Raw genomic sequence first — 24,666 nt, 5'->3', positions numbered from 1 at the left:
TTAAAAGTTAATAAATTATTTTTTTTGTTACTTCAAACTCATTTTATTTATTTTAACTCATCAATATAAAGATTAAATAATTTTAAAATACATAAATTTTTAATTACTTTTAATTATATTTGATTTTCTTTGATATTTTTCATAGGACAACCAAACATGAGAAAATCATTTTCCTTAGCGTTTTTTTTCTTTCCTTTGTACTTTCCGGGAACCAAACATAGCCAAAAGGTCATTTTATGCCCTAACTTGAAGTTAGTTTTTGAAACTCGTTCAAGTCAAGCATGTTGTTTCAAGAAATTGGTCAAGCCAACTGATTCAAGCTTAGAAAATACCGAGTTTATGCTAAATCATAATTTGAGTATTGGAAGTGCCTTGAATCTGACCATGGTGGATACAACTCGGTCAACTCATATCAGACACGACTAATACTTTGAATATTGTATATTTGCTCAAGAATCAAGGGCATCTTAGGACATGTGCCACCAGAGAAGGTACAAGACACAGAAGAATGCAGGTTCCAGATTAATCAGCACCTTGAGATGACAAGAGTGCCTCAACATCCTACGCTTGACCTCGAACAATTGATCTCTAAGATCTACCTTGCCGCTGCTGAGGTTGATTTAGTTCTAGCGCCACTGGCTGCATAAGCCCACAGAAGGCGCTTGTGCAATCCTCAGTGGTGTAGTAGTTCGTCCCTCTGACTAGCATCAGCTTGGCCAGCAGAATCTCTAATAAAATGGCCCCCTTGACTGCCACAAGAATCAGATTAAAAAATTTCACAGTAGCATTACTCGCGCCCCTACCAATATCAGAGCGTATCTGGAATGTGAGAGCAAGTGACCAACTCCTGCTGGTGCTGGTCTCAGTCTTTAGCCTTCATTTTACTAAGCTATCCCGTGGGAGGATCCTTTCATCAACAGTACAAGTATAATACTCCAATCTTCATCTGCATGTACGTTTTTAGGACCCCACAAGAATTTGTTGGTCATGGCACCATGTGATCATGAATTCATGCCTTACATCTTAAAAATTTATGTAGCTGCTCTCATGTGAAATATTATAGTCATGGGTAACCATGGGTCCGTGTTCATCACTCTTACAAAAGGGTTTGCAATTGTGGATAATTTCAAATCGACTCAACTGTGGCCATTGATGGGCATGTTTACTAACGGGTAATGAATTAGTATTGGTATAAACTAGTGTGGAAAGTCGTTGCATTTGATAAAAGAACCAAGTTGCATGGAAACAAAGGGAGGAAGTCATGTACCTAGATTTGTTTATATTTTTTCTGTTGTCACAGCTCTTCAAAGTCGATAAATTGAGAAGGAGAGATGCGTTTCTTCACGGAAGAAGGAATATCAGAGATAGACATGGATGGTTGACTCAGTCTTTGTCTCTTCTACCTCAGCTGTATCCCTCCGTAGTTTATTCCCTCGTTTGCATCTGAATTTCGTTCATATTTTATGGTATAAACTAATGAGAAATTGTTTACAAAAGCTGATGTCAATCCCTGTAATATAATACCATTCTTCGGTTTCAAGCTTTCTCTCCCTTATCATTGAACAAGTCTGCCTTCTTCCTTCACTCTTTCCCTGCAAATTCTTGATCCTCTGACGATCTCTGCTGGTTTCTTGGAGAATCCATTGTCATGGGACAGGAAACAAGGAGACTTTTAGATGAATATGAAGTATCAGACGTTCTGGGGAGAGGAGGATTCTCAGTTGTGAGAAGGGGTACAAGGAAATCAAGTAGTGGTGAAAACCCTGTAGCCATCAAGACGCTGAAAAGGTGTGGACAAACGAATCTACCAGGACTCCCCCGTAACCGTGGCAGCGAGAAACGTGTGGCGTCGATGGCATTCCCTACATGGAAACAAGTGTCGATTTCAGATGCATTACTGACAAATGAAATCTTGGTTATGAGGAAAATAGTAGAACATGTTTCACCGCACCCCAATGTGATCAACCTCCACGACGTGTATGAGGACCCAAGCGGGGTTCACCTTGTGCTTGAGCTTTGTTCCGGGGGAGAGCTGTTTGATCGGATCGTGGCACAGGCGAGGTACTCAGAGGCTGGCGCTGCAGCTGTGGTTAAGCAGCTTGCAGAAGGGCTAAAGGCGCTACACCAGGCCAATATTATCCATAGAGACTTGAAGCCTGAGAATTGTCTATTCTTAGACAAAAGTGAGGATGCTACTTTGAAGATCATGGACTTTGGGCTGAGTTCTGTGGAGGAATTCACAGATCCAGTTGTGGGGTTGTTCGGTTCCATAGACTATGTGTCGCCAGAAGTTCTTTCTCAGGGCAAAATCTCATCTGCAAGTGATATGTGGTCTTTGGGAGTGATCTTGTATATTCTCCTCTCTGGGTATGTGACCAATATATCTCAATCTTATAACCTTTCTAATTGCATATACTTGATAAAGAAATTACAAGAAAATTTGGAATCTTCAATTGCCAATAGTATGATTGTTCTCATGACACATCTTTTAACATGTCATCTAATTTTAAGCCCAAGTGCTAATCTAAATTACCTAATTTTGATTTCTACCATTTTTATTACAGGTATCCACCTTTCATCGCACAGTCAAATCGGCAGAAACAGCAAATGATAATAGCTGTATGTTAAGCCCCTTTTCCATTGTTAAAATTTTGAGCAAATACCTCACACTTGATTACATCTTTTGCTGAATTCCAAGAGAATGCTTTGAATGCAGGGAGACTTCAGCTTCTATGAGAAGACCTGGAAGAACATTTCTTCATCAGCAAAGCAATTAATTTCCAGTCTCCTCACAGTTGATCCTGAGAGGAGACCTACAGCTCAACAAGTAAGACTATTTCGCTAATATCTTGAAAAATATCTGGAAAAAGAAAGTTTATCTTTTTACTGATATCATCTTATAGAAACATCATACCATTATGACACACAGAACTTCGAAATGATTTTGAATGATAACCCAGCAAATTTAATTTAATTTGTACCTTCAAACAGCTCCTCCAGCATCCATGGGTCATGGGAGATTCTGCCAAGCAGGATCAAATGGATGCAGAGATTGTTTCACGACTGCAGAGTTTTAATGCCCGGCGCAAATTCCGTGCTGCTGCAATAGCAAGTGTGTGGAGTAGCACGGTGTTCTTGAGAACAAAGAAGCTGAAAACTTTAGTAGGGTCCCATGACCTTACCCAGGAGGAACTTGAGAACCTGAGGATCCATTTTAAGGAAATGTGAGTAGTCAAAGCTAATCAATACTTTTCTTCTGCAAAATATGGACATGCCACTAAAATGATGGATTTCTTCAGTAAACCAATGATAATAAGTCTGAAGAAGTCAGGGCGTTTTGATTTAAGACCTTAATTCTGGAACTTGTCTGATTACAAGCCTTTCAGATTCTAATGGAGAAAATTCTTGTGGCAAAGTGCAGATGCTTAAAAGGCGACAATGCCACTCTATCTGAATTTGAGCAGGTGCTAAAAGCAATGAACATGTCATCACTAATTCCTCTGGCAGGCCGCATCTTTGATCTATTTGACAACAACCGAGATGGCACAGTTGACATGAGAGAGATACTCTGTGGGTTCTCCAGCCTCAGAAATTCACAAGGAGATGATGCTCTACGCTTGTGCTTCCAGGTGCAGTCTCTCCCTTATTTTCAGTTATCACAAATTCATAATCACTCTGCATGCACACAGCACTAGCACAGGCACAAGCACAGCAGATGCATACATATGCATATTTGTGAGTAATCAAATAAGAAAATTCTCTTAGACATTAGAAACCTTATTCAGGAATGCCCTCTAAACTGTGCCCAGTAAGAATCAGGTAACCGTAATAAATTAAAAAGCAAGTTTCCATTCTTTTAATGACCATCACAACCAACCTTGACATGGGGATATGGGCCATATAGGTCAGTCTGTCTCCACCTTGACATGAGTGATATAGGTCAGCCCATCTACCCTAAACCACTCCACCAGTTACATATACAACCAGTCTACTGCACTGCCAGTGAGGATTCCTCCTCCTATTGATTGGGTTAAGCGACATGAGTGATATAGGTCAGCCCATCCACCCACCAGTTACATAACAGGAAAACCAGAACTTGGGGTCTTCATTTAATTGCCAAAAGATACTACCACCGAGCTACACCCTGAGAGGCAGGAGATCTCTTATTTGTTATGTCTTAATCATTGCATCAAAAATGGAAACCAAACCTTAGAACCTTGTACATGAAGTACACAAGAAAAAGGCATGAAGAAGCAAATGCAAGAGTGTTTCCCAATGAAGCAATGGCCTAGCATCAAGTAAATAAATAAGATCCAATCAAGTAGTGCTAATTTTCTTTTTTTCTTTTTTTTTTTTTTTCCTTTTTTCTGTGTTTTTGGCTATCAGATGTATGACACCGACAGGTCTGGATGCATTACTAAGGAAGAAGTAGCATCCATGCTTAGAGTATGTCTTTTCCTCTTCATAAAAGTCAAAACTTGGGTGCTTGGTTTTCCAATGGCCAGTACTGTTTTTGCCTAATGAATGAATGATTTAATCATACAGGCTTTGCCAGATGACTGTCTTCCAGCAGATATCACAGAACCAGGAAAATTAGATGAGATATTTGACCTGATGGATGCCAACAGCGATGGAAAAGTAACCTTTGAAGAGTTCAAAACAGCCATGCAGAGAGATAGCTCCCTCCAAGATGTAGTCCTCTCCTCTCTCCGCCCACTATAGTTTTCCCACTTCCCATGTTTGCCTTTTTCAGCTCCAATCTAATCATTTCTTGGCCTTTTACAAAATTTCTTTGCATATTAATGTTATAGAAACAAAAAATTGGTGATAAAACAAGGTGGGACATAACTACGGCAAATGGCATTGGTATTTTCTACAGATAGGCACTTTGTGGTTCAATGGTATATTGAATGACAAAACAATGGAACTGGGACTTCAATCATTCATGTAACCAACATATAAACATACTTTTTCCTTAAAGCTGTACTGCAGGGCTTTTTTTTTTCCTTTCATATCATTGAAATCTATGGCCAACCACCCTGCTCCCCTAAAAAACAACAAAAAGTAACCAAGAAAACAACCATTCCAACATATTTTTAGATGAACATAGAAAATATATCTCAATACCTCCAATTACCACATACACCAAATACCCGAAGACTGATGAACTTTTATTCTCTTTTTACCATAGGAGTTACAGGTTAGCAAGCAAAGGCAGGTTTGGAATCCAGCTCCAACCATCATTACCACAAAGCAAGGTGGCATTTTCCAGGAAAAATGAAACTGAAATATGTAGAAACACAAATATTTGAACATTTTTTAATTTATCAATGTTGCAAAGTATAAGAGGCAACACAAATCATCATGATAGAACATATGAAATACATGAATCTCACAAAGTCAAAGAGAAAACAAGTTCTCTCTCAACACAGGATCACAGGCTCAATATTACATTGTTTGTGTTCCACCAAGGTTAGGCTCATGTCCAAAGAAAGCACTAAGAAAGAGAAGTGTTTCATAAAGATTTGTGTATGTACACTCTGGGCTTCATGATCTTTGGCCGCATTGATCTTAAGGCAACTTAACCATATCAAAATTAGTCCTAACTTAACCACAGAAAAATTAGCCCTAAACGGCAAAAGATTGAAATGAAATATTTTGCTCTCCAGACAGACCCACACACACACATATATAAAGAAAGCAAAGCCAACCAAAAATAAATAAATAAATAAAAATAGCCCTCAAATTTTCTTGAAAGAATGATGAATATCCAAATTTGTTGAAGTTGAACCATCAAATAAGAACATAGGGTACAAGATTCCAAGGTCTACTGGAGCCACTCATCAAAGTCTACTGAAGCCACCCATCGAAGCATCCGCCAGAGATGTGGAGCTTGCTTCTGCAATAATGTGAGAAACAGCTTTGGACAATGAGGGAGACATCTTGGCAACCAGCAAGAACAGTGAACTTAGTACAATGAGTAAGCAGCCACAAATTTTTCAACTGCATCTACCTAACCAGAAATCCTAAAACCTGGAAAGATATCAGCAACTAAATCCTTAATTATATAAACAATTCAGAGTATGATAGCTTTTCTCCTGAGGCTCTGACCACAGTTCAAGACAAACAGGAAAAAGTAAAATAAAAATAGCCAAAAATATTTTGAGAAAGAACTCCATGTTTAAGTCAATTTTTATATTTTTCTTTTCCCTCATTCTTCCCTTGAACTGGATGAATCATAAAATCTTGATAAGATCTTTCATTTCCACATCTCCAACAGAATACAAAACTGGTGTATTGACTTTGGAGAAACTCCTCGGTTAGCATCCAAAAGCATTGTGATAAGATCCTTCCTACCCATGTCTCCAACAGAATACAAAATTGGTATAGTCACTTTAGTGAAACCCATTGGTTACCATCCAAAAGCATGCAACCACTTATAAGACCAGTGTGCCAAGGATGATGAGGACCTAAGTTATTCTCAGAAGGATTACAAGCTTAATGAGCAAGGCTGATGAAAGAGAACAGATGGTCAACAGATTCTAAAGCCTTTAATGCATAGACTTTATTGAATTAAACTTGTGGAAAAACAACGGAAATAAATAGGCCCTTGCTCTAACTGATCAGCAAGGACTTCTCCTAAAAACTAGGGATACAAATAACTCTAAAGACTAATCTAAAACAACAGAATAAAAAATCCCCAATTTCTTCAAGAAGATCTAGCGTGTATTTTCGTTGACATACAACGATTCCCTGTGTGGTTCTCGCCACGTCCATGCCTAAGAAATACCTCAAGAAGCCGAGGTCTTTAACTTCAAACTCACTAACCAAACTCTCTTCAACTTCTCCATTTCGCCTATGTCATCCCCTATAAGTATAATATTATCTACATACATGATTAGTATAGCAAATTTTCCATTAGTCAAATGCTTGTAGAACATAATGTGATCAACATGTCCTTGACTATATCCATGTCTTCTTAGCACTTGGTAGAACCTTCCGAACCAAGCCCTCAGAGACTGCTTTAGACCATAAAGAGATTTGTTTAACTTACACACTTTTTTGTTACCTTGGTCATCAAAGAATCCAGGTGGAAGTTCCATATGCACTTCCTAAACAAGCTCTCCATTCAAGAAGGCGTTCTTGATATCAAGTTGATAAAGTGGCCAATCAGAGTTAGCTGCCAAAGAAAGAAGGATCCTTACTAAATTTAGGTTTGCTACTGGAGCAAATGTTTCAAAATAATCAATTCCGAAAGTTTGGGTGAATCCTTTCGCTACAAGCCTAGCCTTGTATCTTTCAACCTTCCCATCCGGGTTGTACTTCACCATAAATACCCATTTGGAGCCCACTGGACGTTTACCACCTAGTAAATCAACGATTTTTCATGTATCATTCTTTTTCAAGGCTTTCATTTCCTATATAACAGCTTCCCTCCATTTTGGGTTTTTCAAGGCTTCATGTATATTCCTCAGTACTATTTCTTCAAAGGAAAGATGGGTAACAAATGCTTGAAAGGAGGATGACAACCTGCGGTATGAGACAAAGTTTGAGATTGGGTTTTTGGTACACAATCGTACTCCTTTTTGAAGCGCTATTGGCTTGTCTAAGTTGTCACCCTTGTCCTCACAAGTTTCGCCTTGAACATCAACTGGACTGTTGTTTGTCATATTCTGGTTCTATCTCCGGTTCAGACCTTTGGTTAGCTTGTGATGTGTTGAGCTCTATTTGTTGCGAAGGCTACAGCCGAGAATAGACATGGAGCTGTTGTTTTGGTGGTTCTGCAGGTAGTGAATTAGTATCTTCCCCTATAACAGAATTTTCAAGCATTAATGGCACTCTAGATTCGGTTGTGGTGGGTGATTCAAGTAGTAATAGTGGCAGTTGCCCAGCTGGTGGGCTATTTGGCAATTGAGGTGATGATGTTTCCCGGAAGCAATCTTCACTTATATTCTCCCCCTGAAGAGTGGTGATGGGAAAGTACGATTTTTTTTTTTTCAAAAAATGTGACATCCATGGTGATAAAAAGCTTACTCAAAATAGGATCAAAACACTCATACCCACGTTTAATGGATAACCCAGGAAAACACATTTAATGGCATGAAGCTCAAGCTTAGATCTACCAGGAGCGGTGTAGTGAATAAATGAGATACAACCAAAAATTTTTAAAGGTAAGGTTTGATGAAGCCGAGAGTTTGGGTAGGATTGAGGCAGTGTGTCTAAGGGTGTTTTCATGTTGAGTATCCTAGAGGGCATTTGGTTGATTAGGAAGGCTGCAGTTAAGATAGCTTCGCCACAAAAACAGTTTTTGCATGTGGGTTGTAAACATGAGGGACTGGGCTACTTCTAAGAGACGGTTTTTTCTTTTGGCAATGCCGTTCTGTTGGGGGGGTGCCGACACATGAGCTTTGGTGTATGATTCCATGGTCTTTTAGGTAAGGTCTAAGGATGGAATTATAATACTCTGTTCCATTATCTATTCTGAGGATCCGAATGTCAGTTTGAAATTGATTTTGGATCACAGAATGAAACTATTTAAAAGTTTGGGTTGTTTCCGATTTTTCTTTTAACAAGTTGACCCAACACACTTGTGTGTGATCATCTATAAAAGATACAAAGTACTTAGTATTGGTTAAGTTTGGAATTCGTGAGGGACCCCAAATGTTGCTATGTATCAAGGAAAAAGGTTGTGATGCTTTATACGATCATGGTGGGTAGGGTAGGTATTTTTATGGCTTTTTTCAATTTGGCATATTTCGCATTGTAAATCAGAAGCATTTTTATTACCAACTAAGGCTAAAAACAAATATTTTAAGCACAAGAAATTGGGGTGGCCTAACCTAAAGTGCCATGACATTATTTCATCATTACTAGAAAAAGAACCTAACTCACTACTTGCAACGTGAGCTTGTCCATTCTCCACTGCTAAATGCTCAGAGTCATAGAGTCTGTCACATTCCCAAGCTTTCCCAATCATCCTCCCTGAAGATAGATCCTGAAATTCACAACAATAAGGGGTGAACTTCGCAGTGCAATTCAAGTCCTTGGTTAGCTTTCTTACTGACAACAAGTTGCAAGATAAACTTGGTACATAAAGCACAGAATTCAGTTCTAATGAATCTGAAAAAGAACAGTCCCCTTTCCTGCCACTAGGGATAATGAACCATCTACTATTTTAATTTTCCAACCACTGTTACATGGTATACAGGATGAAAACACTTTAGTAGTTTCTGTCATATGATCTAATGCTCCGGAATCAACAATCCACACCATTCCTTTCTGACTTGTAGCATTAAGAGCAGTAAGAAAGTTACGTTTCTAAGCTAACAAACAAGATCCTATATTAGAATCCCCATTCATTCTAGTTAATGAGGAGTGATTGAGAAGTTTGTACAATTGCTCAATTTGTTCCTTGTTAAGACAGATGATAGCATTTTCAGATCCTTCTAATTTGCTAAAATTAATATTCGAATCATTGGTTGAGGTCTAAGCCTGGAGTCCTCTGTCTTCCAATTGTCTCCTTGGTGTCCAGCTTGTTTGATTTTCATGAATTTTCCAGCAAGTGTCATGGGTATGCCCAATATGGCAGCAATGGTCACACCACGGGCATTTTCGTTGTTCTCCATTGCTTTTGTTCATTGGTACGCCGCATGAGACAAGGGCAGAGCCATCAATTGTTGTTTTTATCTCCAAGCATGACTCATTTTCGATCCTCCTCTCTTCTGACCTCAGCAAATCAATTGACGGGAATGGTGATCTGCTTAGCATCCATCCACGAACTTCATCAAGTTCCTTATAGGGCCTGCAAGGAACTCAAAGACACTTTTTCTTGATCATTCACTTCTGTTTCAGGCAGCAATCTTCACATCCCAAATCAGATTCATAAAATAAATCTAACTCTTGCCAAATATTTTGTAATTCAATGTTATAGTGAGTAACACATCATTCCCTGCTTCATCTCTTTTATTCTTGTTTTTAAATCAAAAATCTGTGTTGCATTGTCCATATCTGAGTAAACATGAAAATCTGACCAATCTTCAGCTCCATCAAATTTATCAGCCACGCCATTACAATTGAGTTATCTGCTACCCATGACGAATAAGTTGGATCTGTTTTGTTTGGTGCACTCATTTCTCCGGTGACGAAGCCTAACTTTCCTCTACCGCAAATCACCAATTTGACAAATTGGGACCATTGAAGATAATTTTTCTCATTTAATTTGTGTGTTGTAATTTGCAGGGAGGCACTATCGTTGACCTAAAATATTGATGTTGCCTGCATTTTTGCCTAAAACTGGTTGGACGAAACAACCAATGAGCCATCTCTTCGTGCGTCATTTCTGTCACTACTATAGGTCATGGCCATCTTTGCCATTCCTGGGATTCATAAGATTTTCTGCTCTGATACCCATAAAGTCTTTAATGCATAGACTTTATTGAATTAAACTTGTGGAAAAACAACGGAAATAAATAGGCCCTTGCTCTAACTGATCAGCAAGGACTTCTCCTAAAACCAAGGATACAAATAACTCCAAAGACTAATCCAAAACAACAGAATAAAAAATCCTAACTGCAGATGACCTTATTTATTTTGAACGCCTAACAAATAAAAAACTAACAGATAAGATAAAAAATACTCATAATCATCTAACTCACAGATTAGATAAAAAAAAACTCATAATTATCCACAGATTCCACAGCCCTATCTATAGAACAGTTATATCCAGACAAAAGCACAACTCCACATCTAGAAATTAAACCATCTAAATAGAGAAACAAAAATTATATACCTTAAGAGGAATCTTTTCACCAAAGTTCCCATTTAAATCAAATCCAATTTATATGATCGATTTGGAACCCAATAAATCCGTCATACGGTCATACCCAGTTTCATCCAAGGTCCAACCTGCACCAACCAAAGCCAGACTCCAGGTCCAACCAGGATCACAAAGGCATTCCAAATTTTGTGATCCACCAACAATTTTCAGTGTTCACTTGCCTTCCCAACACTTTTACAAGCATGTATAAGTGCACCCTATATTTTAAGAAATATCTACTTAAGGTCAATGCAAAACATAAAAGCAATGTGATGAATTTCAAATCAATTTTCTTTAGACAAGCAACTAAAACTAGCTGTCTATTAGGAAATGACTTATTGCAACAAAAGAAGCCTGTTCAAACAGATCAGGCTACATTATGTGCCTTTACTGCTCACAATCATCCAAACTGAGAGCTCATCCTTCTCCTACGTTACTCTCATGATTTTGGAGCATGGTGTGAAGATGCTTCCACCAAATATTTTTCAAATATCTTCAAAAGGACAAAGGTAAAGAGTTAAGGTCAAATCATTCAAGAAGAGAAAATTTGACATATCATATGTACAGTAAAACAACAGCAAAATCCTATATCCCAATTATTTAGGGTTGCCTACAGTTTACCAGTGAACTCTATCTAGGGAAACATCCTTTATCAAATCAAAGGTTTCCACATCTTTACTAACCATCATGGTTTGTTCTTTGCCTTCCTCTCATCTTTCTAACTCTTTTCTTAAATCAAATAATCACTTCTTATTGGTGCATTCATTAGCATTTGTTCCACATAAGCAACCCATTTAGCTAACTCCAAAATTCATACATCTCAACAATCTTCTTCCAGTTACACTGATTTTTGTCCGACTGCCTACATTCTAGATCATGGAAAATGGCTAACCAAAAAGTCATAGTACATTTTTTTTTCTCTTGTAAGTTGACATGCATTTGACATCATAAATGCCACTTTGACTAGCCTCATTTAATTATATAGGCCTCATCCTCTAGAATTGTACTTTCTTATGAACCATTACACTGGGGTAACCAGACCAATCACTTACAGGACTCACATAAGCATTGATGTTTATTGTATTCCCTTATCTCTTACCCTAGTTTTATCAAAGGTTACATCTTAGCCCCAATTAATCTAGCACCTTTAGAATCTAAAGTCTATCCATAGTTCTCTTGAGAAGTAACCCCAAGTCCGTTTTATTAAAATGAAACAGTTTCATTAGCAAACGGCAGGCATCATGGGACATCTTCTTAAGTATGCCCAATAAGTCCATGGAAAGTTACAGCCCAGGTTTACCATGTTTTTGTGTATCGCATTTCTTCATTGTTCATTTCTTATAAGACTTTTGGTCAAGAGACTGACAGATTTCTCCTCACTTGTACCTCACTCAATAATGAGAGAAGCCCCTAAATCGATTCTTCTCCATCCCTTATTATTTTCCTTCCTAGAACCTCGATTTTTGGACAAATTTGAGGAACCCAGAAATTGGTTCTTTTCTCCCTTTTCATGTTCCTGCAGAATGTTTCGATTGATGAATCTATTCTAAAGAAGTGATCAGAATTGGAGCCCGATGGTCTTTTCTCCTCCTCTATCTTAAGCTATTTCACTGAGTTTGTTCCCTCAAGTCAAATTCATTTGGAAATCAAAGAACAACAAAAATTCAAAGCTTTTGCTTGGTTAGTGTTTTTTTTCTTTTTCTTTTGATAACCCAGGAACTTTCCATGGTCAAGCCCCTAGGACTCTCCAATGAAATGACATGCCCCAGCTAAAAAGGCCATATAAAACTCTCAATCCAAACTGCTGTTTTATGTGTTTGAGGATTGTTGAGACTATTGATCATCTTCTTCTTTTTTGCCCCTTTACTTTGTAGATTGGATAAGGTTGAGTGGGTTGCCCCAAGTGGTATTGAGATCTTTTCAGTGATCTCCTTTTAGGGGTTTGGAAGGAGCCTTAGAGGGAGATCATTGTGGAATAGAGCTTTCCCATGGATTCAGCATTATGTTGTTGGATTGAAGATTTACCTACTCATCTAATCAAAATTATTGATCCTTTTAAAGACAGGAAGGGGACAGTTCTCAGACCTTCCTAAAGCCTATTGGCTAAATTTTCCCATTGAGGCAGAGATCATAGCTTTACTGAAGGGTCTAAGAAATGCCACTGACTTAGGTTTCTTTAATTTGTTGGTATGAGCTGAATCAACATTAGTTATCTTGTGGCTTGCTCTAGGCAGAAGATGGCTTTGGAGATCCACTTATTGGATCTGAAGGGTAGCAGATCTTTCTATGGCGCCTCATGATCCTGGGGTTCTATAGGGGCAAATCAAGAAGTTGATTGCCTTTCCAAGAAAGGATCATTCTCCCCTTATCTTTTTGGGTTTTATGTATTGGGGTTTCTTTTGGCTCCTTATTGTTATTTTTTTTTTTTTTTCCTTACATTGTCTTTTAGGTGTGATATCTATTGATATAATGGGATCCCCCATCCTTCATAGTACATGTTTTTTTCTCTATCTGTGATACTTCTTTTGTTTCTTATCAGAAAAGGCAAATTAAAGTTCATTCATAACCAATACGAAGAGGTAAAAACTCAATGACAGCCCTGATGCAAGCCCACAATGATTGGGAATCACTCGTCTTTCTCTAGCTATTCTCATACAAATTTCTATTCCATCACATGCTCTTTGTCATGCAAAATCATGTTAAGTTATCAACTAGATGTTCTTCTTTCCATAGTTTTAAAAGGCTCAAGGAGCACCAAGGTGTAAAGTACTCTTGGAGCCTAAGGCGCAAGGCGCACCTAAGGCGCGGGCTTCAATGAAGTGAGGCGCACCCTATTTTACATATATATTTTTATGTAATATGCTCAAATTTAATAATCATTTATTTGTCCAACACATAAATCATCAAATATCATCCAAAACTTTAATCTAATCAACAAAAAACATAAATACAAAGAACTCCAAACATAAAAACAAAGCATCATGATTACTAATACATATCCAAATCCAAAGTTTTCAAACCAAAACATGAAATTTGTCCACAATTCAAAAACATCATTCTAAAACATCATTAAAAAAAACGCTTGAATAACAAATTTGTCCACAATAATCAATCATAACTTGTCCTCTAAATCAACAAAATCATCATCATCACTTTCATCATCACATTTGTAGCCTTCCCCATCTTCCTCCTCTGTTGAATTAACCATTTCTCCATCTTCATCTTCATCTTCATCTATTACTGAACGAGAAGGCAAAGTTCCAAAGCTTGAACCTATCCCCCTCGGTGGTGGTATTATGCTTGAGCTTGCTCTAGCTCTAGTATCAAACCTGGCCTCCTCAGCCCCAATAGCTTTAGCAACATCACCCCATGTCAAATTATCATCATCAAATACAAAATCATCTTGTTCACCTCCATGAGAATCCCCATCTTCCATTCTTCCTATAAATCATTCGATGCTATCATCTATATCTTTCAAGGAAATCGGGTTAATGGCGTCACATTCATTGTATCTTCTCTTTAAGGCTCGGTTATACTTAATCTATACCAAATCATTCAAGTGTTCATGATCTAACCTATTTCTCCTCTTGCTATGAATCTACAAAAATTTATAAGCTCATAAATATATTTTCTAGTTTTAACTTTTAACTTTTAAGTTACATTCAAGACTCTATTAGACTATTACTTGTAATTATTTTGGTCACTTACATTTTCAAAGATGCTCCAATTCCATTCACAGCCCAATGCACAACATGTTAGGTTGAGGACTTTCATCGCAAATCTTTGCAAATTTGGAGCTAAAGCTCTATATGCAACCCACCATTCAGCTATAGTATAGATATCAATAATTTAATGAAATAATTCACCTATTTTAGCAAAAATACAATCTAATAATCTAAATAAACAAAACTAAATAACTAACTTGGTGGTCTAGTCTTCCTTGTCCTAATAGTTAACTCATTCCCGAATAGCCCTTGGGCATTTATGTACAAACTCACTTCTGCTACAACTTTTTCTTGCTTAGCAGTAAAAATCTTTGCAGCAAAAATTAGGGATGTGGGACACAAAATTAAGATTGTCCAAAGGAAAGTGTCAATGTTGATGTTTTGGTGATTAGTTTTCTTAGTTCAATCAGCCAAGGATATTTTGAAAATTTAAGGACAGGATTGTTTGTGATCCGATCAATAGCAGTTTGACTATCTTGCTTGGAATTTGGAAAGTTCTCTTTGCTAAAGATTTTTATTTCTGAGGATTTTCTCTTTCATTGGACCTTCTATGTTCTAAGAATTTCTATTTAATCTAAGTTTCTACATTCAATTATTAGGAGTCTTTATTAGGTGCAATCAATCAAATTGTGTCTTAAAAGTTCTGATTTAGAAAAGATCCTATCTGGTTTACATTGGTAGTCTTGTTTTCATATGTTTTTTTACTTTAAGAAAGCTTTCAAGAATATAAATAGCCACCCTAGGCAAAGAATTATACAATCTTCTTCTTCTTCTTCTTCTTCTTCATTGTCAAGGGTGGTAATCATAATAACCAGCCACAAACAATTTTTCACTTTTCCTTCTCTTCAATTTTCTTCATTGTTGAGGGTGGTAATAATGATAACCAGCCACAAACAAATTTTTTATTTCTTTTTCCAAAATAAAGACCCAACTTTCTAAATCCTAAACCTCTTTTCTTCTTTCACCAAAGACCCCAAAGCCAAAAAGTTGCTTTGAGAAACACCAGCAACCTATTTTAAGTAACTTAATTGTCTTAAGACCACACCCCTATTTTGTCAATATTTATTTCACTAACCCTAAAACCGTTTTTTAAACTTTCATGGTACATTGTTTTCAAGTCAGTCTTTGTATGACCTCATACCAAAAGTTTCAAGGTATAACTCATTATAGTTAATGCAGCTTTGGATATCTTCTCTGTTCCTAGGTGTAGGCACCAAAATGATCTTTCGCTATTCATCTATCATTTTCTTAATCTTTCTACAATCTAAGTTAACAATTTAGTTAACCACACCACACCATCATTACTGAAATCCTTCCAAGATTTAATAGGAATCAATCCTATGACCTTTTTTATTTTCATTTTTTCATATCCTCTCTTTTTATACCCTGGTTTCTCAGAAGTGCCAAAAGTTTGCTACCTCATTCCAATTATAATTTCACCTACACATAAGTCCCTGTATGATTGTTATATGATAGAAGTGTATGAAATGATTCTACATTTATTTTAATACTATCCTCCTCACAATACATTTAACACAAGTCTCTGCTCTCCCTTTCCCTTATCCTTTAAAGTTCATATAAGCCTTTGATTCTATGGGAGAAAGTGGTAAAAAATTCTTATTAAACTAGTTGTTTATATCTTATATTTACAAAGAAATTAAAGGAAATAAATAAACTAATAATCCCTATAAATCAGGACAATTCTTATAAATCAAAGATTATTCTTCCTAATCTAATTTACAGTTATACACACAATTACATAAGTATATACAAGAAACCCCAAATAGGAAAATTTAGATTTCTAACAGTCCCCCTTAAGCTAGCGAATAGATATTTATCCATTCCCAACTTACCTATAATCGCTTGAAATGTTATGCTCGCCAAACCCTTGGTCAAAACATTTGCAAGTTGTCTATCTGATGACACAAACGGAGTGCAAATCAACCCATTTTCCAACTTTTTCTTTATGAAGTGTCTGTCAACCTCAGCATGATTTGTCTAGTCATGTTCTACCGGATTATGAGCAATGTTTATGGCTGATTTGTTATGCCAATACAACCTCATTGGTCCTTCCCATTTAATTCGTAGGCCCTCAAGAATAATTTTAAGCCATAATAAAACACAAATTTCTTGTGTCATAGCTCTAAACTCCGCCTTCGCACTAGACTTTGTAACAACCGATTGTTTTTTACTCCTCTAAGTCACTAAGTTTCCTCGAAGAAAGGTAAAGTAACCTAATGTTGATCTCCTGTTTACCATTGATCCAACTTAGTCAACATCTGTGTAGACTTCAAGGAACAAATCCGTACCCTTTTTGAAGAGAACTTCCATCCTTGAGATACCTTTAAGATACTGTAAACATAGTTGTTAACTCGTAAAATGAATTGTGTATCATTTTTCTATTTTTCTGTATTGTGTATCATATTATATCGTGTATCATAAGTTCTTTTATATAGTGAAAAAGAAATAGAAAAAACATGTATATATGTGTATATGTATTGAAAGTATGAACTATAGAATAATATATAACCAATTTTATAGAAGATAGTATGATTTAAAGAGTTCAACTATATCATATCACAAATAATGAATGTTAAAGTTTTGAAAAGTTCAAGTTATCAAAATATGATTTTAATGTATAGATTCATCACATAATCCACAAAAATAAACTTCTTCAATTTTTAGTTCCAAATTCTAACAAGGCATATGCACTTATTGTGTTTTTAATTAATATATAAATATACGTCTTTATGTGACATCTTCAAAGTTCCAGCTTTTTAGGTTTGTCGTCATTTCTTTTCCACCAAAAAGAAATAAAAAAAGCTAATATATAAAATAAAAAAATTTATTCACTAATCATCATCATTTTCATTGTCAAAATTCAAACCATTCAAATGACTAATATTCATTGTAAAAATAAACTAACCTAACTTCTAGTATAGCATTTGACAAGAACGTAGTTTTTCATATAAGATTAGTTTACCTATTTCTCCTTTTTATGATCAATTTTAAATCTTTTGGTATATGTTAAATAATTAATATAATAAATTCTTTTAACAAAAATAAATTAAATTTGATTTTTTTAAATTATAGAAAATAGTTAAACATGTATTGTTGTATTATAATATCACATATTGTATCGTGTATTGTATATGTAGCGTAAGATATGTTTTAAAATAAGATATGGATTGCAATATGTATCGATTTCCATAAAAAAAAAAAAATACATCACATTGTATCATGCATCGTAAGTTTTTAACAACTATGACTATAAAATCCGAAGAAGAGCTTGTAAGTGGACCTCCTGGCCCACTACACTCAACCAAAGTTTTCAAAGGTGAAAGCGTAAGGCGAGGCGTTTTTGTGTCCATGAGGTGAGGCGTAAGGTGAGAAATATAAAACAATATAAATATTAAAAAAGAGTTCAAGTGTAAGTGGTGTGGTGAGACTAATGGGTGATGTGAGAGAGAGAGAAAGAGAGAAGTGAGACTGAGAGGAGAAGCTCTGCAAGAAAAGAAGACACCTTATGAGATGAAGAAGAAGCTTTACAGCAAAACATCGTCATGAGGTGATGTTGCAAAGTGAGAATGAGTAGGCTCTTCCGTCGTAGTGAGGAGATCATCAAAGAAGATTTGAATCTTCAATCAGTCAACGATGTGGAGTGTTCGGGTTACGTTTCTCTCAATTTCTTTCTCTATTCTATTTTCTCTCTCAGATTTTAGGGATTTTTAGGTTAAACGATAGGTTTTCTTCAAAAGTTTTTGTTTTTTAGGTTGGCCACCTCAACAACCAAAAGGCGCACACAAAACGCGCCTCAAAAGGGCCTCAGGCCAAAACGCGTGCACTTTTCATGTGTTGTGTGTTTTTTTTCAATGCCTCGAGGAGTTTTTTGGACACCTCACCTTAGAGCATGCTTCAAGGCACACCTCAGCAATGCTTTTCAAAACACTGCTCACAGCATAGACATTATCCAGTCTTATGTGTGACAAGTAAATCAATCGTCCCACTAATCTTTGATACACACCTCAATCCACTCCTTTGTCTTCCAATGCTTCCCCAAGCTTATGATTTGCCTCAATCGGAGTCTCTACCAATTTACATCCAAGCTTTCTTGCCTCCTTAAGCAAGTTAAGGATATATTTGTATTGTGATACAAAAAACGCCCTCTTTTGAGTGTGCCACTTCAATTCCCAAAAAGTACTTTAGTTTGCCCAAATCCTTTATCTCAAACTCCTTTGCAAGACATTGCCGAAGTGCCTCTTTTTCTTTTGGATCATTCCCAGTCACTATTATGTCATCAACATACACTAATAAAGCCATAACTCCCAGTGAATCAAAATGTTTAATGAACAAAGTGTGATCTTCTTGGCTTTGTTTAAACCCTAGAGCTAACATAACCTTTGTAAATCTTTCAAACCATGATCTAGGAGATTGTTTCATGCCTTCTTCAACCTACACATCTTTTTCTTGTCTAAACTTCCCCCAAAATCGAGAGGAACTTCTATATGGATTTCTTTATCAATTTCACCATGGAGAAAGACATTTTTTACATCAAATTGTTGTAAAACCCAACCAAAATAATCTATCAAAAACAATAAAATCCACACCATATTCATCTTTGCTATCGATGCAAAAGTTTCTTGATATTCCACTCCATATGTTTATGTGTATCCCTTTGCAACCAGCCTTGCTTTATATTGTTCAAGGGATCCATCGGCATTATATTTATCTGTAAATACCCACTTGCAACCCACTACTTTCTTCCCTTTTGGTGACTCCATAATTTCCCAAGTCTCATTCTTCTCCAATGCTTCAATCTCAACTTTCATAGCTTGTTCTCATTTCTCATTACCAAGTGCCCCAATTAAGGTTTGTCGAATCGATATGAAATCTATTTGGGTAAGAAAAGCTTTATGAGATGGTGAGAATTTTTCAAATGACACAAAATTGTACAATGGTTGTTGTGAGCATTTACGTGTACCTTTCCTAATGGCAATGGGAAAATCAACATTGTCAACATCATCATGTGAGTCAAGAGGAGCAAAATATTTGTGCAGCTCATTTCCAAGAGTTGGTTAGGATGTTTGGACTTGCATGGGTCTAAGTTTAGCCACCCTCCTCCTTGAATAAACTTGTAGTGGCCCAGTGACAATAGGTTCCATCTCCTTTTCTTTTGTTATAACATCTAAAATAGGGTAGGTTTCAACTATTTTTGGGATTGATATAGCTATTTGAGGTGTACTGGAAATCTTTAGATCTTTTTCATGACTTTTGAACCTTTTTCGGTTCCATTTGAAGATCCGGATGACGAAGATTTAGGTGTATAAGGAAACTCAAGCAAGAACATGTCCTTATCTTCCATAGATGATTTCTCCCCCTAAAGATAAGGAACTAAAAAATACCTTGCTATTTCTACAAAAGTGACATCCATGGAGAAAAAAAAAAATTAGTTGGAGGATAGAAACATTTATACCCTTTTTGTGTCGATAAATATCCAACAAAAATACACTTTAATGCTCTTGGATCCAACTTTCCTCGATGATGACCATGAATATGAACAAACAGGGGACACCCAAACACTATAGGAGGAAGCTTACTCAATGTATTGAACTAAGGAAAGAACACTATGAACATTTCCATAGGACTCCTTAAACCCAAAACTTGAGAAGGAACCCTATTTATTAAATGAGCGGCACTAAGAAAGAGCTCTCCCCAATAGGTTTTTGGAACATTTTTTTAAAACAAGAGAGCCCTAGTAATATCTAGTAAGTGACCATTTTTCCTCTCAGCTACTTTATTTTGTTGGGGTGAATCTTTTTTTTTATTATTGGAAACGACACAAAGATATATTGATAGAAAAAAGAAGTACAAGAAAAAAGAAGTACAAGAAGAAGGATGAGAAATTCTCCCACCAAAGACAACTAAATTATAGGAAAATACACATAAAACAAACGAACTCCCACTAAGGACCAATCCTTATGGAGTACACACCGCTATCCAATCCAGTTGAATCACATTAAAGGGAGTCCCCTTAAATGCCTTGGAACAGAAAGCCCAAAGGGAAGCAAGGAAAACAATAGAGTCCCAAAGGAACTCTGAATTCCCTGCTTTATCCTCGAAAATCCTTGCGTTTCTTTCCCACCACACAACCCGAATTAGAGCGATGCTCACAGCTTGCCACAAAACCATCCCTCTCTTAGAATTACCGAAGCCTTTAAATTTGATGGACATCATGTCATATATGCTCCTTGGGGGAACCCAATCCATCTTAGCTAACTGAAATAACCTGTGTCACAACCCAATCGTCAAGGAACAATGAAGAAAAAGATAATCTGCTGATTCCCCATCCTTCATGCACAGAATACAAATATCAGAACTAAGGGCTTTGTAGGGTCTTCTCACTTGTAACATGTCACTAGTATTTTGTTGGGGTGAATCAACACATGAAGATTCATGAATAATTCCATCTTTTTGAAATAAGGTGAGAGTGCTTGATTAAAATAATCCTTTGCATTGTTGGATCTAACCCGTTTAATTGACACCCTAAATTTGACCACATTATGGTAATTTGGAAAAACAATGCCCACATTCAACTTTTGTTTTAAAAGGAAGATCCAAGTAACATAGGTACAATCATTAATAAACGAAACAAACCAACAAACTCCCAAAATATTAGGAACTCGTGATGGCCCTCAAATATCACTATAAATTAAGGCAAAAGGGTGCTCAAAGGAAATGAGACATGATGTTGTTCTAAAAATTCACAAACATCACAATGAAAAGTGTCTGCATCAATTTTCTTAAAAAGAAACGGAAGCATGACCTTAAGTACATTGAATGAAAGATGACCAAGTCAAAAGTGATAAAACCAAATTTGGTCTTTATTTGAAGAATAAGATTGAACAAAACTGAAAAAGGTAGTTGATCCCATTGCTAACATTGCCACTACTTGTATCAAGGTTAGTAGAGTCTGATCTTTTTTAAGCCATGCCCAATCATCTTCCCTGAAACTTCGTCCTAAAAAACACATTAAGTAGGGTAAAAGATAACACTCCAATTAATATCTTTTATGAGTTGATGAATGGACACGACTTGGGAACATGTAAGACATTTTTAAGACTAAAAGAAGGGTTTACATTGACTATTCTCTAACATGTAACAATAGTTAAAGACCCATCAGCAGTAGTTGTTTTCTTGTTGCTAGGACACAGAATATATGTGCTAATTTTTCTAATGAATGCATCATATGGTCAGTAACTCCTGAGTCAAGAGCTTGAAAGGGACACACCAAAGGCACTAAAAGCATGAGAGAAAGGAAACTCACCTGAATGTGCAAAAGAGCAAACACCCATAGTCTTCTCCAATGAACCTAAAAAAAAATTCAGCTTTTCAATGTCCTTCTAATTCAATTATCCAAGTACTGTGTGACTGTACTTTGATTGTTCCTCCCCAAAATTATTGGCATCAGCTACATGCACTTGGCTTTGCTGCTGTCCGCTTTAAAACCACTAGCATGCTAGATACCTTGTGGTTTACCATGAAGTTTCCAGCAAGTCTCATATGGGTATCCCTGTTTTTTACAATATGTGCGCCCACCAATCATTGTCCTTATTCTTAGAAAATTCAGATTTGCCACTATAATTACTGCCAACTTGTCCCGGGCTTAAGCCTTTGAAATTGCTATCTCTTGGTTTTATTGTAGCAAGGGCTGAACCTTCAGCTGGTTGAGAATCAATCAAAACACCTCGACGTCCTTTCTCCACTCGAATAATGAACACCTTATTAATGGATGACAAATCTTCCTTTCCCAAGACTAGAACTTGAACTTGATCAAATTCAATATTAAGGCCAGCAAGAAACTTGAAAATCCACTCCCTTTCGAGAAACTTTCGTAACATTGCAGTGTCTTCACTACATTTAATTTGAATATTTTGGTAATAATTCATTTCTTGCCAAAGACTTTTCATGAGATTATAGTATTCAATCACAGATCTTGCTCCCTATTTAGTGGTCAAAATTTTTTGCTTAATTTCATAAATTTGAGTTGCATCAAGTACCTTAGAATAAACTAAGTGAGAGATGAGAGCAAGGGGTGGAGTTGGTGGATTAAGGGGAGGAAGAAGAAGTTTCGTGGTGGAGGCTAAATCTTTCAAAGTATTGATTGAGGAGTTGGGAGGCAAGCTGAGAGGTTGCATTTGGGAGAGAAGCAAAGGGGCCTCCTCATGGATTAGATTCGGGGAGGTTAGCTTAAGATGTTTACTAGATGGAATGGAAGTTTGCTGTAGAGTGGCAAACAATAGTGATTGGGCTACTGGCTGGGAGGAGGGGAATAGAAGGTATAGGTTGGAGCGCAGATCGAACGGGGCAGGTAGGTTCATCTTCTGCTTAGTTCGCGACATTGATTCAAAAAGCATAGCATTTTTGTCCCAGAGGGAAAGGGTCAGTCTTTTGGTTGGAACTCTTTGGCCGAGAGGCTGAGAGCTCTTGGTGTGATCCCCTTAGGTGGCTTGCAGGGTCATAAAGGGCCAGAGGACTTGCTGAGGTTGAAAGGGGGCTCGAAGGTCCAATGGAGGGAGAAAGGGGTGGAGCTGAAAACATATGCTGATGCTGTTAGGAAAAGCCCGGGAAGGGTAGGCCAGTCAATTTGGATAGAGGTGGGGGAAGGAGAAGTGCGTGGAAGAATAGAACAAATGAGTCAGTGTCTGGTAGGCTGGTGGGGACCTAGATCATCTATTTGCCCTGAGATGGAGTTCGTTAGAAGCTGGGCACCAAAGTATTGGGCCTTGAAGGGGAATCTGAGGGTGGCCATGCTAGGCAGAGGATTAATGCTTTTTGACTTCGAGTTTCCAGATAAGGCTGAGCGTGTTTTAGACAGAGGTCTAAGAATCTTCAAGGAGAATGTTTTAGTATTGGAGAGATGGAACTCTGAGGTGGGGTGTCTTCGCAAGGAACCCACGTCAAAAGATGTTTGGGTAAGGGTGATGGGACTCCCTCTTCATTTAAGAAGCTCGGAGGTGCTTAAAAGAATTGGAAATGAATGTGGAGGATTCATAGCCGAGGATAAATCTTCTTTGCATGAGATGCAATGGGCTAGGCTACTGGTGAGGTGCGTGGACAGGGAGTTGCCCAGCACTGTCCATATTGTTGTGGGGTCGGGTTGTTACTCCCTTCAGCTTTGGTGGGAGTCTTCTCCCTGGTTCACGCAGGTGGTGCCGGCGGGAAGATTCAGCGGGGAAGGTAGCTCAAGGGAAGGAGAAGAGGCTGGTGGGACTGTTTGTGATCTCAGGCATGGAAGTCAAAGGGAGAAGGTGGAGCAGTTGAGGTTACAGAAGGGAAAGAGTGTCGTGTCAGCCTGTGGAGGTGATTATACCCTATGTCCCGCTGTGCTCTATGAGGCAAGGGATGCAGTGGTGGGCAGAGTAGGGTCAGCTGATGGACAGGTTAGAGAGGGAGACGGCTTCTGTTTGAATAAGCTGGAAAGCCCAGCTTGTGGGCCTAGCTTCGGGCCAAAAGGGCCAGCCCATGGAGAGCTGCTAGGTATCCCTCAAATAAGTGGGCTAAGGCAGGGGTCTTTTAAAGAAGCCCAGGAGGAGTTGGGCTGTGACTTAAGGCCCAATGGCTCTTTCGGGGAGAAGGGAGATGGTGTTGGGCCTGTAAGGCCTGTTACAGCGGAAGGAAGTATTTTATATGGGGAAGGTATCGTGAGCCCTCGAGCTAGGGCACAATCGCCAAGCGTGGAGAAAGGCTTTGGTGATGCCGTCTTTCTTCGTGGGGAAGCATCTCCGGCCTCTCGTCCTTCGGCTCAGGTTTGTAGCTCGGAGAGTCAGATTTTTATAGTGGAGGACCCCATCGTCGACATTTTGAGAGCTGCGTCGCAGCCGGAAGCCCTTGCAATGCCGAAAATGGATCAAGTACTGCGTGATGAAGCTTCCAAGTATGTCAGATTACCTTCGTCTTCTATGGGGGGTCGGGAAATTTCTCCTTCTACTCTTTTCTCTGGGTTCGATCGGGCGGGGACGAATGAGGGGGTAGAGTCGGGCTTGATCTCGGAGAGTGAGGGAGAGGAGCAGCTCCCTCTTAGCATTATTCTGGCAGATGGCTGCAATGGGGAGATGGGCCTTGAGG

General features: G+C 37.7%; 2 protein-coding genes and 1 long non-coding RNA gene across 11 annotated transcripts in view; 1 reads left to right on the top strand and 2 right to left on the bottom strand.

Moving 5' to 3' along the window:
- Positions 1 to 426: 426 nt before the first annotated feature.
- Positions 427 to 2,038, bottom strand: LOC117928912. Its single transcript, XR_004653673.1, has 2 exons — positions 1,952 to 2,038; positions 427 to 1,862 (listed from the first exon to the last, which is right to left on the bottom strand). It is a non-coding gene; the product is annotated as an uncharacterized LOC117928912 (long non-coding RNA).
- On the top strand, positions 1,627 to 4,980 carry LOC117928911 (calcium and calcium/calmodulin-dependent serine/threonine-protein kinase-like). The gene is made up of 7 exons (XM_034849027.1): positions 1,627 to 2,367; positions 2,565 to 2,619; positions 2,717 to 2,827; positions 2,992 to 3,224; positions 3,422 to 3,629; positions 4,387 to 4,446; positions 4,546 to 4,980. The coding sequence occupies exons 1-7, from the start codon at positions 1,649 to 1,651 to the stop codon at positions 4,720 to 4,722; spliced, it is 1,563 nt and encodes a 520-aa protein (XP_034704918.1). The 5' UTR covers positions 1,627 to 1,648; the 3' UTR covers positions 4,723 to 4,980.
- A 317-nt stretch (positions 4,981 to 5,297) lies between these two features.
- The window catches only part of LOC117928910, a 42,006-nt gene continuing 22,637 nt past the window's right edge, over positions 5,298 to 24,666 (bottom strand). For 3 of the 9 annotated variants that reach the window (XM_034849023.1, XM_034849016.1, XM_034849017.1), the window contains exon 7: positions 13,960 to 14,414. Coding sequence is in view for 4 of the 9 variants with exons in the window: in XM_034849016.1 (XP_034704907.1) it covers positions 14,407 to 14,414 (8 nt within the window). In the remaining 5 variants the exon portion in view is untranslated. Of the gene's footprint in view, positions 8,996 to 13,959; positions 14,415 to 21,401; positions 21,559 to 24,666 lie in introns of those variants that run through there. The other 6 variants (XM_034849020.1, XM_034849018.1, XM_034849021.1 and 3 more) reach the window with 4 other exon arrangements.

Source organism: Vitis riparia, chromosome 13 (genome assembly GCF_004353265.1).
Source record: "Vitis riparia cultivar Riparia Gloire de Montpellier isolate 1030 chromosome 13, EGFV_Vit.rip_1.0, whole genome shotgun sequence".
Taxonomy (NCBI): Eukaryota; Viridiplantae; Streptophyta; class Magnoliopsida; order Vitales; family Vitaceae; genus Vitis; species Vitis riparia.
This window is presented reverse-complemented; position numbering and strand designations above follow the sequence as displayed.

Bases quoted from the DNA above. Each gene is read 5' to 3' on its own strand.
- LOC117928911 (XM_034849027.1), top strand. From the start codon at position 1,649: ATGGGACAGGAAACAAGGAGACTTTTAGATGAATATGAAGTATCAGAC. The intron at 2,828-2,991 runs GTAAGACTATTT...ACCTTCAAACAG, and splicing joins GGAGACCTACAGCTCAACAA to CTCCTCCAGCATCCATGGGT. The intron at 3,630-4,386 runs GTGCAGTCTCTC...TTTGGCTATCAG, and splicing joins CTCTACGCTTGTGCTTCCAG to ATGTATGACACCGACAGGTC.